The sequence below is a fragment of the Botrytis fragariae genome, assembly GCF_013461495.1.
Source record: "Botrytis fragariae strain BVB16 chromosome Unknown tig00000163, whole genome shotgun sequence".
NCBI lineage: Eukaryota > Fungi > Ascomycota > Leotiomycetes > Helotiales > Sclerotiniaceae > Botrytis > Botrytis fragariae.
The window spans coordinates 243,751-259,497 of record NW_023500999.1 but is presented as its reverse complement, the minus strand read 5'-3'; the positions used below and the strand labels follow the sequence as shown (position 1 = coordinate 259,497).

Here is a 15,747-nt window from a genome sequence, read left to right as displayed (position 1 = left end):
ATAGTGAAGAGAGTTAAACTCCTTTGGCTTTGACGAATGGGAGGAAGTAAAGAGGGAGGAATTTTCTCAGGATTCGGGGTTACGGGTATATATACATAGCGTCGGCGTTTTATGTTGAGTGGGTAAATAGGAAAGAACATGGCACGGGGCGGGAAAGATACCAAAGATTATATTCTACTATCTTATATTCAAAGACTCATATTCACAAAGCCGGTGCAAATGATACAATATGAATCATAATATTTCATTCTCCGTTATCCGTATTCATTCAGCGCACCAGCGAGCTTTTCCATGCGAATACCACTACCTAGATAGCTAGCTAGCTATATAAACTCCTCAACCTACCTTTCCAGGTCCATACAGTGTGCTATAGGAGAGAATGGCCATGAAGTGTCAGGACATGTCATATCTTTGTTTTTGGTTTAACGAACTCTGAAGTTTCCGGATTTCTGTTATTTGTGCTACTCGATATGAGTTGTGTATAATATCTTCTTTGTGGGTTTCTTCTTTCTACTGTCATCGTTGTCATCTCATAACATCTTCCCGTCATTATCAATCTCTTTACCATTGCCCTTGTACGCTCATTGCTATCGGGATTATATACTAGCATCACATCACATCACATCACATCACATCACATGATATAATATCACATCACCACGCAGGGCTCCGAAAATACGTAACTTCAATCTCGGAATTAAAGGCATGTTAAGAATGATTGAAAATGGAAACATGCAAAGTGTCTAGCCACTTTCTATTCAGAACAGAGGTACTCCTTTGCTTAGGATTGTTTTTGCGGTGTTGGTGTTGTGCGAAGGGGAAATTTTATAGTTTTTTATGGGCATTATTTTGCGAGAGGGAGGGGAGGGAGATGGGAAATGAAAGATAAAGGTATGAATTCTGTACATTCAATATTATGGCCCAGAAATCTGTGTAATTGGGGTATATAAAGATCTACTTGCTACCACTTGAGGAATATAAAGATAAAGTACAGCCATGCCATTGATGGGATATGGCGGGACGACTGCTTGGCGTGAGATTTTCAGTAAGCAAGATGTTGTCTTTTTCTCTCTGATTTAGAGGTCTGCTTAGGGCTTGAAACGAGATTCATATTTTGAGTGATAGGTGCTTTTGTCTTCGGGATTACCGTTGTCTTTCATTGAATGATTATGGTCATTCTCCCCCACTGGGGCTCGCAAATTAGAAAGCCGACAGCATATGAATGAACGTGACAGCGATTATTATCTCAAGATTAGGGTAACTGATACATTATGCAGTTAGACATGGTCAATGTGAGAGTTTCTATGCTATCGCAGAGTCTGAATTTATCTGACTGGGAGTACCATATCTCAAGGACTGAAGGTCTTTGCTGCGCAGTTGTGTATCCAATACCTGCTGTATGAATGGTTATATACATGGCTTGAGGGAACAAATGAGGACTACGGAATAAGTATGCTCATTTCTCGATTAGGAAGTGGGTGAATCTGTGAAGACCCGTTATACATATACTTAACTTGGAGAGATTGTAGAGATTGGAAGTTCGTATTCACTCCTCACCATCACCCATTCTTCACACTTCCACTTACTTGTGCATAGCCACATCGAGAAGCCTCCACGCAGCATTGAGAGCACCACTTATTTGTATAAAAGCCTTGATGAATTGTAAAGAAATCCACATTCATCAGTGACCAACCAAGAGCTTCAAGAGCTCATGTCGTGTCGTGAACAAAATTGCTCCAGGAAGTATTTTCGATGGACTTACGCAGAATAAGGGGTGTCTTCCTGTTGTAAAAGAGGTGCATTTCGAATAATTCATGTCATCTGAGCAAGGTCTGACGTGATTGTTGTCGTTGATTTTATTATTTCCATTATTGATTTTCCTTGTCTTTTTAACAGTTTTATCACTTAAGCATACACCAGATAAGGGGAATGTAAGGCATGATCCTCAAATTGGTTCACTCATTACATCTGAGTACTGGGAGATAGACCACTAGACCCTAATGCGGTCGTTCTTATATGTCGTAAAGCTTGAATGATTTTTGCCTCAAGACTATTTAGAGACTTACATCTCCACCTCCATGATTCAGACTCCAGATCTGAAGTACAGTTCCTCATCTACTCCGGGCCTAAGCGCGGGTAACTTGTGAATGTCTCTTGTGAAGGTTAAGCCTTTTATCTTTTGGTCTTGCAAGTACGGCGCATCATGAGTATAGCCCAACACATCCATAGTGAATCACTTTTAGCTCAGAACCTAGTATCTCACTTGCACATTTCTCTTGCAACAAGTGCAACAAGTGAGCATAAAAGGAATATGAGGATCATAGTTGTGGAGGTAAACGAGACACACAGAGCAATGAACGATGCAACCAAAGACTGGAGATGATCGATTGCTGGGTAACTGGATGTGTTCATATTAGAAAGAGAGTTTGAGACGATTATCAAAGGATTCATTCATGAAAAATGAGCATCACGAAAAGGATGCTTTTATTGTTGAACACAATTACTATTGTAATTTGAAGACTAGTTATTATCGTTCGTTAAACTTTAGATGAGACTGCCATTTTGTTTGCTTTGACCATCGAACTTGATCGAAAGACTTGAGAATCATGCGGACCTGACCAGAATTGTCACAGACTAATCACTTACAGAATCAAACAGATCTCCACGCCTTATGCATGTGTTTCCGATGATATACAGGTGTTCAATTATCTTTGAAAAGGTCAGAAGAGCCTATAAATATAAGAAATACTTCAAGACAACACGATGAGTGAATGTTTCCATTGCTCGTGAATCATGATATCGACTTCGGAAATTTTCGATTTCTTTGGAAACTAAAACGATACTTCTCATTCACTACAATCATTAGATAGGTAGATTCATTAACGAGCTCAAGGCATAGCTTCGGGATAAGATAAAGCTAAAAATACTCCCATGGATATAGAAGTCTCCAGTCCCTCAAGCAGGGTTTCTCGCACTTCTTACTGTGCGCTGTATTCTCCACCAAGGTTGGTAAACTTCTTCTAATTTTGAGTAATCATCACTTCTCAGCCTTTCTATGATCTTTTCCTGAGAAACGTTGGTGCTAATTATGCTCTGAATCCCTAGGTAATAGTAGTCCCACTTGTTCAAAAATGTTGTCAAACTACAGCTTTACAATCGAATCAACAAAGCTCATCGGAGTCTGTACTATATGTCATTAGAGAGATTACATCCCAAATTCCAATAATCGTATTTACATGCACAGCGATATTGAAAACGACACAGGAAAAGTCGCATGCCCAAGTTCCTTCTTGTCCTTTGGCTTAAACCGTGTCAGGCTGTCAGTGAGAATGGAAAGAAAGCTTTCCAATTCTTTTTATATTTACATCTTGGGATTTGCCGGCTCTCGGAGACTCTGAAAGGGTACCAGCCCTTGAGTTCTGGGGGAATTATTGTTTCAAATATCCAGAAATGATCTTCTCGAAAGAGATAACTCAATCTCAAAACGTGACAGTGATCCAATCTCTCGAGATTACTAGTGAATGTCCTCGAGAAGATGATGTCATAGATGCTTACTGTGAAGAAGATCTTATGATCTGTTTGAATAGTTTAAATGCAATCTCTATGATCATCTGATTTGATCCATAAATCTCATATTTTCATGACAACCATTAGACTTCAGGTATTTCGCTTGCTTTTTTGCGACGTTGGGATTGAAAAGATGGTCTTTTTCATACAAGATTCCACTGCCTTGTATTGAGGCAGATCTGCATTTTGACAATAATGTTCTCCGTGAAAAGAACCACATTGTCTGTTTTCATTGGTTCTGTCTCATTTCTGTTGTCGGTTGCAATATTCTCGCTACTTGAACTAATTCTACATCTTATTCCGGCGACCGAAGACTTCTCCTCTTTGAAATAAACACGATGTTAGTCTCAGTAGGCAAGATGACAAGCGAGTTTGGACATAAATCTTGCGTGAATCCGATAGCTACTCTTCCTTCTAATTTGAATTTTGAAAATGGAAACTCTCATGATATAAGAAGCCAAGAAAGGGGAGGGAGGTTGAAGTTGTTTGCAGAAATGATTCATCCCCTATGTTCTTACAATTCCCGAGAAAAAGTCAATGGTAGACGACGGAAATATTCATTTCTGGAGTTTTTTTTATTGCATTTGGCATCTATATAAGTTACTATTATCTGTTTCTAGCACTATCGCAGTCCAGTATATACTATCATGTCGATGTATATGACCAAACTCCCGGAAATCGAGAGGTTTTGTGCTTAATCTTACGAAAAAATCTTTACTGGCACCACCTCTTCTGTCTTGAAAACTACCAGCGCCTTTTTTCGAAGCCTCTTATGTGTGACTATTGGCTTCGGTCAAAATTAGCAGTTAGTTTGCTCTCTTATATAGTTATCACATAGGGGTGGTCAGAAATCATTCTGCAAGAGGTGCTTAATTTAAGCGAAGTTGTGTGGACACGATTTTCTAATCTAGGCTTTCATATATCCTGGGGTATATAAGTGGGCCAGATCAGAAGGTGTTCGCTAGCAGCATTTCTTGAAAATAGAAAGTATCGCGTCTATGAGCTCGACCCAGCTCTTTGAATCTAATCAAAGCGTATTTACCAAGGGATTTTTCCCGATAATTAGAATCTTGTGAGAATTCAAGATTTCAGATAAGATCTTGCACTTTTGCATTTTCACTGCTATTTACTCCAATATCCAGCTTCTGGCTTTCAGAATCCTTCATCGTCAAAAGAAATGCATTTATAACCTTTTTTTTTTCGTTTCACAAATCACGGCGATCCCTCGGAATGAATTTATTCCCAAGGTTCTTTTCGGATACACCGTGACGTACCGAGAACACCCCTTTGCTTGTTGCTTCGTTCTTGGCTCTACGTTAAGATACGTATAATTAAAGGTTGGCCATTCTTCCTGTTAAATATGCTAAAATACAAGAATTGTCAAGATGGCATGCGCAAGATGCGCGAATTGGCTCTCTAAAACTGGATATCTGTGGTAACAGGAACAGGGCTTGTATGAGTGATTAATTGTATCTCTAGTTGTACAAATCTTCGAATATATTAGTACATATTAATGGATTTTCTTGGCTTCCAAAAATCATAGATTGAGGTGATATGCGACCGATACTTTGAGCCCCAGTGTTATCACCAGCAATTATACTTCACTGGACTTCACAGCAGTTTTGTAACTCTTCAGTATTCAAATGTGATTCGAAAGAAACGAGAACGGAAATTCAGAAATGTTGAGACCATTCCTCGGTCATTGTTATTTTAATTCGTGTTGTTGACAATCCTGTCGTCACTGTCATGTTCGTGTTTCAATACCCACAGATATATTGGTGTTATTCAATCTCTTACTATATTCCTTTAACCGCAGTATCTCAAGCAAATTTATACTTTTACAATAATTAATGAGGCCAGTGTGCTGTGATCCCTTTGCGAATTTTTTTTGAATATGCGGTATGCAATCTTGAAGCTCGACTTTAGGATCCTAGTTTCTTTATGTAACCGAGAGGCACACGTTATCAGAGGAGCTTTTTCAGATCAAGTGACTTTTGTAAGAATACAAATCAACATGTTCGAATAGATTGACTTACGCTTGTGGAATTAGACATCCAATTAGAACCAGGTTTAGCTGCTGGTAGCCGTAGAACCAAAATACCCCAGTCTTACACTCATCAAGGTTCAGTAGAGTAATAAAGAAACCCACTAACGCATTTCATCTCCCGGTCTCCGTGTCTATTTAAGTAATTCTAACGACTTTGAACGAAGCGTAGATTCTTAAATGTGAAGTGTAGAAATGGCATTCAGGTCCTTGTCCGAGGCCAGAATTCTGTGGATACTCTTGACAACTTGACTACGATGTGGTATTACAGCTTGCAATCAGGATATTTTAAAGTAATTTATCGTCTGATCTCGGATAGGAGGAACGCAATCGCATCACCATTAAAAAACGTAAACCCATTTCATTCATAACCCTTTCAATGATGAAAATTTGCCTTTTCATCATTGATTCTCGCGACTGGATGTCAGGTTGACAGCAAGATTTAACATTCCAAAATCCACAATGACAATCTTGCTGACTACCTCGCTTAGAGAAACCACAACCCGTTCGATACCGTAAACTCTAGAAACAAAAGCGGTATGCAGGTGTGCGGCAATATAACCCGATGTTTGAGGGTGCGCTCGACCTCTTAAGTAGACCAAGATACAAGCGAGACATTATTAACTGATAGCGAGGTATTTAAGCAGTCTTCAATTCCATGCTGTGTAGAAAAAATAAAATGAGAATGATGTTATCTAGATCTGGAGAAAATGTATTGAAATCCTTCGATACGGAAAGCTGGCGTTTACCTTTGTTGGAACTGCAAGGAGCCGCTGATATCGAAATGGTGTATATTTTCATTCAAGGAAGGTATCATCCGTACCCTTTTTCTTCTGCCATCTGAGACTTTTTTGCTACCGATTTGACGTTTATTTCGTGTGTAGAAGATGATAGTGTAACGACGATGACTATCCGCATCGCTCTCTCCAGCATTGAGCTTGCAAAATCCTACATGGATGTATCATGAATCAATAAATTGGTGTGTAGATAATTCTGCAGGCATTAGATTGGACTCCATATAAGCATCATCTCAATTTACCTATGGCATTGGAGGTCCCCAAGGCTTAAATAATAACGCTACGAAAAGTCTGAGAAGTTATTCAGCTCGTTATTTCACAATCAGTGGTGCAGAAAATTGCAGAGGCCATTCGCCTGTTATAATTCACCATATCCATGCCAGTTCTGAATATTTAAACATCCAAAAGCTCTATACGTCTCTTCCGACATGTTCATTCTGCCAACGTCAAGTCTGCTCCAGAATACGGCCAATCCCTCTAGCTATAGCTTAAGATTCAGAGCAGATGATCTCGCTATCTGAGGGTAATAATTTCAGCTATTCTATGATCCTGTCCCATCACGGAGAATAGAAGTATCTTATGATATAAAGATCTTAGCAACAATAAAGAAGTGCTAATCTTGTTATCATTTCTCTTGACCATTGCTAAATATCAGACGATTAACGCAGATAATTTGCAATTTTTAGACCATCAGATTTGACTTTTGTAGAACATTTCGACGCCGGTAGAATCAACCTCCTCATCCAGAACACACAATGATGCTTTCAACCATATTCTTGGATTGATGCATCTGCGGTTTTGGATCAACTGCTATCTGTTGATTTATAACCATCTATCCTGTTTCTAAGCCCGAATTTGACATCTATTCACTTCCCAATAAGTTCTGAGGAACATGTGCACGTATGCATGTCCATCATATTAAGTGTGTGATTCACTTCCAAAACCTCCTACCCTCTCATGAAACCCCGCGTTTCCACGATTGGAATTTCCTAAGACCCACCATGAAATTCATCAAATCCCCTCTCACTCTTATGAAAGAGCTCCGTATCCTCTTTTTGATAACCATAGATAACCGGAAAACTCAATCTCCTCGATAAGCATATTGATTTATTACTTTCGGCTCAACTAGGCCTACAAGCATAACTCCCATCCACCAACGAAAAATCATGGCGATCATAATTTTGGGTGGGGGATCTTATAAAATATGGACTCCGGAGTTCTTGGATTGATATTCCGCATTTTTGTTGTTGTTTTTCGCAACTTCGCCTTATTCAGAATGAGAAATGGAAGCAGAAGATTAACTCGCTAAAATTAGAGCGATGATACACATAAAAATCATAGAGAAGGGATAGCAGCTCTAACATCTCCAATACTGATTCATTTTCCTTTTAAATCTCTTTATCAAAGTTCTACTTTGTAGATGAGAATTAAGGATCTCCAAGAGCGAAGCTTTTTATAGAAACGAAGTCCATTCAGACTCAGTTTCAAGAGAATAGAGATTCACTACTCCATTCAGATCTTTTCGTTTCCCCTCACCTCACATACCTGCAGTTTCCCTAGCATTTCTTGATTGCAATTCACCATCGCATCTTCTTCTATACCCGAACACTTCTCAAATTCTCACATCTAATAACTAATAACTCTCAATCTATAAATAGCTTACTTCCCCTCTCCATAGAAAGATCAACGCTCATTCAAGCCTCATTCGAATTTGCGGAAGGTTGAAGCAACTCCATCCAGCCCAGACTTCCGAAGTAATCTTGCCTCTTGATAGATGAGAAGTAAGCGGCGCCTGTGCATTATGAAAATAAATTCTACGGTATGGAGATATGCTTGTTTCAAAAGTAGTAAGTAAATGTTGTCATTATACATATCTAACACTGTCATTTTCATCAAAACAAAGCAGACTTATAAACGAAGACTAGCTATCCCACAGAAAGAAAAATAGAGTAAACAAACTACAAACCAAAAAGCTGATAGTGTAACAAAATAAATCATACCTTCTCAGGGACCATGAATGGATGAAGACTAGTTTGACTCAGCTGTAGATACAGAGAGCTCAATGGATATCTAATCTAGCGCGTTTTTATATCTAGGTATCTCAAATCATAGGATTCCCGAACACTTCTCTCTGTTCGAGCAGAATATCCACATCCCCACAACTTCAAATCTTCCGCTCTCTAATCTCATCACCTAATTCTTCTTCCCCGCTTATAAAAATACCACTATTTCCCTCCCAGAGAAATCAAAGAATAAAGCGTCAAATCGGAATGGCCTTGAGGGTAAATACGTACCTCGATCAGGATTTCATCACTCTTGGAAGTTGCAGGGTATTGGTTCAAGGTCGGCACAGTCTCGGAGTCTGGGATTCCTGGGTTAGGTTGGAGGGAATTTTCGTTGTTGTTACTTGGTTGAGGGTTTGATTGTTGTGGTTGCTGATACGCATAGATATCATTCCATAGAATTGTAACAACAACACATCATAACCAAATCAAAGATATAACACAACCAGACACCACCCATGCTCAACAAATCTCCCATCTTAAATCAACTCCAAATCTAACTCATATCTCATCACTAAAACTCTGTCGTCGAGAACGTTCCTAGCTTTTCCATGCATGATATTCTGTGGTTGCTTATAGAAAAAGAAATCTCTGAAATTATGGAGGGCATCCTTTTATAGATGTGAGAGGTAGACAGGTATTGGAATTTGGAATAAGGGCTTAAGGAGCTGGATTTGTTCTTGGGGATGTTTTTGGAGGTAGGTAGATAGGTAGATAGATGGATAGATGCTCCAGTGCGCTACACTATTCACCATGAGCACCTTCGTCTATCATCTTGGGTCTCTTGGCTCTTAGTCCAACTATATAACACAGCCATTCCCGGCAGATCCATCCATCTATACTCTTCCTAAAACGCGTCACTACAGAAAATATAACTTTTTTTCTAGAGAGGAGAAATCCACACAAAGCCTCACCTCCCGCCAGATCAATACGCCATACTATCCCAGTTAACTTCAAGTATACATAATTATTTAAACCAGCACATTTTTTACAAAAAGAAGGAGAGAGTATAGAATATAAGTTAGAGCTTTCGGGATGACATTGACAGTTAGAGTAAGATTAGACGATGAGAAGAAAAAGTTTTTTGTGAATAAATCCCTCCTGATCACCGTCAAGATACTCACCGAAGAGATCATCCCTGTTCTTGGTAATGCCAAAAGGTGTTCTTCATGAGAAGTGAGTGTTCGAGAAGAGTAGAAAGGGATGGGTGAGGTGGTATATATACTTTATGGATATGAGAGGGTGGGAAAGATTTCGGTAGGTAGGTAGGTAGGTAAGTGATGAGTAGATGGATAGGATGATGAGTGAATTGTGTAATCTTCCTACTTAGGGATTATCCATCCATTTACCATTCGATCCTTTCTCACTTGAAGAATAATAGTGGTGAATAGCCAGCCCGTCTAACTATGCATGACACAAAAACAATTCACCAAAAAAATACATTCAAACCACCCAAAAAGGTTCTTCAATTCATTCCATTCATTAACCTACGATTCGTTATTTGGCATGCGCCACTCCCTTTATTTTACCCTTTTCATTATGCAAAAAGCCCAACCAACCGGTATGTGTATGCATCCAGTATCCAGTATCCCAATATGCTCATCCATCAAATACAACATCCTCCCCTTCTTAATTCTATTCCACCCCTACCTAGAAATCAACCCTATCTGCACGCCCTTCGCACTACAAAGCGTCAACGCAAGCTGTTCCCCCCACACCGTCCCATCTCTATCTTCTATGCCTCCAAACTTCTGCAACAGTCTCACAATCGTATAACTCGCTTCCGCAAGCGCAAACTGTTGTCCTACACAGATTCTCGGTCCGCCATTAAAGGGAAGATATCCCCAACCAGGTCGTAATCCTTCTTCCGGGGCCCAACGCTCGGGTCGGAATTCTTCTGCGTCGGGACCGTATATATCGGTTCGACGATGCATAGTGTAGGTTGACCATGCGACGGCTGATCCTTTGGGAATAAAGATTGGAGATTTGCGATCTGGACCGCCGCCGACGGGGAGAACGGTGTCGCGGGCAGCGAAACGGGCGTTGGCCGGGACGACGGGGTATAAACGGAGAGCTATTGGTGAGTGTTAGATATGATTTTACGGGGAGTAAGAAAATGGAAACTTACATTCGTTTAGGACATATTTCATGTACTTCATTCCCTTCATCGTCTCGTAATCCGGTTTTTCGCCACCCAGTTCGTCAACCTCTGCCTGTAACTTTTCCCATATATCCGGTCTGCGCGCAAGAACATGGAAAGTATTGCTGAGTAAACTTGCAGTTGTGTCTCGACCAGCAAGTAAGATATTAAGTAATTCATCTCTCAGTTGTTTAGGATCTCTTGTTGCCTTCACCATTTCTGTAAGAAAAACGTATCTACCAGCCCCATCACCTTCTACGGCCTTTTCTTCTTTCGCATCAATTTTAGATAGCGCATCGTGGACGATTTTGTCGACGAACGAATGTACAGTTTTGCATGCTTCATCGAATTGAGAATCGCGCATGAAACTTGATAGTTTGCCCATTGAAAATCTTCTCTCTATTTTCATTTGACCGAGGTCAAACGATGATCCAAAATTTTGTTGTTCGGAGCCTTCAATACTCGTGAGTGAATGAACTGATTGACCAAAAAGGAAGTCCGTAGCCGTGTCAAGAGTCAATTTGAAGAACAACGTCTGAAGATCAAATGTTGCTCCATTTCGAGGTATCCGTGAGAAGAGGATCTGAACGTGTTTTTCAAAGATGTTAAGATCTGCTACTTGAGACTTGTTGAAATTTGGTCGTACTAAAGCCTAATAGTGAATCAGTATTTGGATAATCTGGATAGATACTTCCATATCGTACCCTTGAATGTTCCCACTGTGCCCCATCTATACAGAGGTTAGTTATGATACGGAAATTACAATCGTCACATGACAAACCTGTGGTAAAAATCCCTTCACCAAGAAGAGGTGCAAAAGCTACCCGTCTTCCTCCTAAGTCATAGTCCTTGAACTTGATTGAAAGTAGTGTCTTGATATTTTCCGGTTCGATGGTGTTGTAGAAATTGAATCCCATCATTGATAGAACGAAGGTATGTCCATTGTCCCTGTATCTTTCAAACCCGGTTTTCAGCCTTATTTTCTGCTTGGATGAATTGACTTGAATCTTGTACATATCCCATCCTATGATACGTTCGCGTTGAGGTACTCTGTGGACTGGCTTACAGCCATGTGCTTTTTGAAATCGCCTTGCAGAAATATACTTTGTGATTCTGTTGAAAAGAAAAGCTGCAATGATAAAAACGAAGATGATGCCATGGTAGGCCATTGAAGGAAGAGTCGAAGGGGTGATTGAAAAGATGAGATGAAGCTTAAGATAATGAGGCAATAAGACAGATTTGGAGATATTTCTCGGTATTTAGATGGAGAGATTGAAGAGGTCGAAGCTTATTGAATGTGCATTGATATAAGCATTGAAAAGGCTGAGTTCCTAGAACAGCTGAGATTGTGGAGGGGGCTGATTGTGATTGGAATCTATTTGACGGGTTCAGACCATTCAACCAAACGTTTGCGTCAAAGTCTGAAGTTTGAAATTTGAGATTTGAAGACGTTGAAAGAATTGAAAGGATTGATTACGCAACCAATGCTTGGTTTGTTTCTCTTCATTTTGCTCGACGACCCACAAGACGTTGTCTTTCATATGTCAAGGATACTCATTCGTTCAATAACGAGTGATTCATGATCTGATCATGGGTTCGACGGCATCCTTGTTTTGATGGAATGCCATAAACGACGCATCAAGGGAGAGTGATTTGCCTCAATCGCTTGGAAGGGGATCAAGGTATCATTGAAGAATTCCAACAATTCATTTTGTGTATCAGATCTCATTTATTATCCTAGCAGGCTTACCGGTATCTGTGTTGTACGACCATGCTGGGCATCTTTAGATCTCACGTACACACTTCCTATTCTTCCTATTGGTGTCGTTAAGATTTCGTTTCATCCCATTTTGTTTATTGTGGTAGTAATCCCATCTCCATGTTGGCTTGATTGAGGCGAACATATCTGCGTATCTGCCATCCGTAATAGTGGGAGACAACATGCACTGATCATAAGCTGGCGCCATCAAAGTGAATCTTCATGTTGATTGTGTACGAAGTTACGAAGTGGGATGTAAGATCTTTGTTATCTGGTTGGTCAGATTACGAAGTTATGAATATTAGATTACCTCGGTTGCTGACTAATTTAGTTTCACGTTCCTGATTCGTGATTTCTCTGTTCCTTCGGCTCCCTGACCAGGAATAGATTGTGGCCAAAATCTGCTTAGTTCTTCGGACGAAAAAATATTGCATCTCACATTTTTTACCGTACGGTGAGTATCTGAGTATATTCCTTTATTGCATAATTCCCTAATAAGAAAGATCTTCACCATAAAATGCATAAGACTTCCCGAGACTAGGTTCATACATATACGTAGCGGGCGTCAATTGAAGATGCGAGTGGATAACAGTACGAGTTCGTTATTGGTTTCTTGGTGGCGGGATTCATTCCTTCGGTAGTGTTAAACTAGTAGAAACCATCTTCCTTCGAGGCGAATAAGATCAAGGGTTTCATAAGACTCGAATATTTCGCTCTTTCTAAAGATTCTGATTCGGTTTTTTACGCCAGATTAGTTGTATTTGCAATTTGCCTCTGTTGACTTTTCAGCAACGGCCGAGTTGAACTATAAGATTCGATTCTCTTTTCTTGTTGGCCATTCGGACAGTCCGGAATTCAATAGTCAGAACGAAATATGGATTACTGCTGAAAGGCAATCCTTCTCCACAGATGTCATCTGGGACAAGGTTTCAGAGCAGTGGAAGTCGATGTGTTCGTATATGTTTGATTTGAGCAAAGCTGCTTGTCTGTATGCGATTTTTCCCCTGGATCGCTTGCAAAGCTGTACTTTGATATTCCGTTTCCATTTTATCATACCCATGCAATTTGGGTCCAGCGTAAGGCCAGTAGCAGAGCAGATGCGGGACAGAATCGATGGATTGAAGCTCAAGGCGGGTCTGTCAATCACTTTTTTTTGGAGGAGAACAATCGCAACTTTTATTTCCCGGATCGTCGCATGAACTATGTTGTTGGGATCGGCGAAGTTGCTTTTCAATCGGCATTGAAAGCCGTTCATTCACTCGGGCCCTGTGAGACATTTAGAACTATTGCCGATATTCTCTTGCGCAAAGGGACCGAACTTACCGACAACACAGGTAGGCCGAGACTGTCAATTTTCCGTCTGCAAGCGAAAAATGGTCATCTTGGCCGAGTTTGGAAGATTCTTTGAAAGCAAAATCCGCAAATTCTCCAACACTTGAATTGGGAATGGAATGTTTGAATGCAGCCACTGTTTTTTTGAGTCTGAGGTGTCACCGAGCTGCAGTCATTATCTGAATGTGAGATGTGAAATGTGAGCATTTCTCCGATTTTAATCAATGTACACAATGTGCAGATTCCATCCAGTCGAAAAAGGCGGTAACACCAAATCACGCAAAGAAAACCAAACATTGAAAGACTGATATTTTGGTTTTGGATATTAATGTCAATATAGGAGGAGGCACCTTTCAGTATTCCGAATATAAAAACCGATATATCCAAACATTTTGGAATATTATTCAAAATTCGAATATAAATGATTATTGTTCGATTTCAGATCGAATATTAAGAGAATATATACATGCTTGATGGATCACGGGACGTGCGTTAGATAAAGGCCAAATCAGAGCAGAGAAACCGTTTCACTACATCATCATAGCCAATCAAGACACCGATTTTCAAGCAAAAAATGGGGAACTAAATTAGCGCTTATCGTGATTGACTACAAAGGGACTCAACTTCACTCTCATTTCCTGATCTTCTTTCTTATTTCAACAACGACAATTATTATCTTTCGATAATCAACAACTTTACCTACGGGTCATAAGGCCCGTTAAAAAACAATACAACAATGTCGGTCACCGCTACTACAACAGCAACCACCGGACGCCAATCCACCATCGGATTCTACGCACCACAGCAATCAGTCTAGTTCTACGAGTAGTCTCCTTGATCTCCAGAGTTCCTCACTTTGGGATCATAGCTCTACTCAATCGTTCCATGAATATGATTTCGGTTTCGATGCAAATGCTCAATGTTCTGTTTCGACAGCAGATTCTTTGTTTCCTCTCGATGCATTTACTGCCCCAATTCAACAAGTACCTTTCCAGAATTCCCCTGATTGGTACTTGCCACAAACCGATTCTTTCGAATTTCTCACATGGAATGATCTGTCAATAGGAGGAGATTTATCACTTGATTCTTCTCTTCCCATCGCTGCTGGTGCCTCTATCGGTAATGATAATTTCCTGGGTCAATCGGATGTTGGATCCATTGACAATATGTCTCAATCCCATTCATTTCTTGATAATCAAACTCATCGAGGTAAGATTTGATTCCCACTTCTGACATCATATAGCACTACTGACATATCTTCAACAGCAATATCCACCGATCAATCCTCCCCTACCTCTTCAAACCCCAAATCAACTTTCTCACCAACTCACTCATCTCCACCTTCACCCCCCTCTCCCAAAATTCAAACTCCAACCAGCTCTTCATCCACCGTATCACGAGTTGAAAAACGCAAGCTAAACACTTTAGCCGCTCGTCGATATCGACAAAAACGCGTCGATCAAATGAGTAGTCTCGAGGCCGCACTCAAAGAAGTCGAACGAGAACGAGACGCCTTGAAAGTTCGTGTTGCGAAATTGGAGGGTGAGACTGATATTTTGAAGAGTTTGTTAAGTAAGAAGGATTAGGATCGGGTTTGAAGAGGATGGATGGATTTCTGACGTGCTATTTGCTGCAATGGGCGCGATTATCGAGACTTGAATTGAATTATCATACACCATCATTAGTTTGCTATTCGTGATAAAAAAGTTTGATATATGAAAGATGTGTAAAGTGAGACATTCAGACGATGTCGGTTCGATAGTTCATGGACCAGCAGATTGATCACTCATATCGGCAAAAAAGGATTTGAATCACAGTCTCAGATGCATTGGGGGTTGAAGTGATCTGGGGGTACTTACATCTTCTTTCCTTGAGTTTTCATATGTCGTTTCAATGCAATCCACTTCGATATTCACACTCTCACATCTTTCGAGGATTGGATCACAATGAGATTCTTTATACTTCATTCCATTCTCTATGCTTCATTATATATAACATTCATATCACATACACATACACCTTACACACAATAACTCATGTTTACA

The 15,747-nt window shown here is 40.1% G+C and overlaps 2 protein-coding genes across 2 annotated transcripts; one reads left to right on the top strand and one right to left on the bottom strand.

The window, feature by feature from the left end:
* Window positions 1-10,117: 10,117 nt before the first annotated feature.
* Window positions 10,118-11,780, bottom strand: Bfra_009688 (putative cytochrome p450 alkane hydroxylase protein; the record flags this gene model as incomplete). Its single annotated transcript, XM_037340028.1, has 4 exons — window positions 10,118-10,545; window positions 10,600-11,263; window positions 11,316-11,341; window positions 11,393-11,780. 4 exons carry the CDS (start codon window positions 11,778-11,780, stop codon window positions 10,118-10,120), a joined length of 1,506 nt encoding a protein of 501 aa, XP_037189251.1.
* Window positions 11,781-14,390: 2,610 nt separating this feature from the next.
* Bfra_009687 (putative bzip transcription factor protein) lies at window positions 14,391-15,372 on the top strand. Its single transcript, XM_037340027.1, has 2 exons — window positions 14,391-14,911; window positions 14,969-15,372. The coding sequence occupies exons 1-2, from the start codon at window positions 14,869-14,871 to the stop codon at window positions 15,286-15,288; spliced, it is 363 nt and encodes a 120-aa protein (XP_037189250.1). The 5' UTR covers window positions 14,391-14,868; the 3' UTR covers window positions 15,289-15,372.
* Window positions 15,373-15,747: the final 375 nt, after the last annotated feature.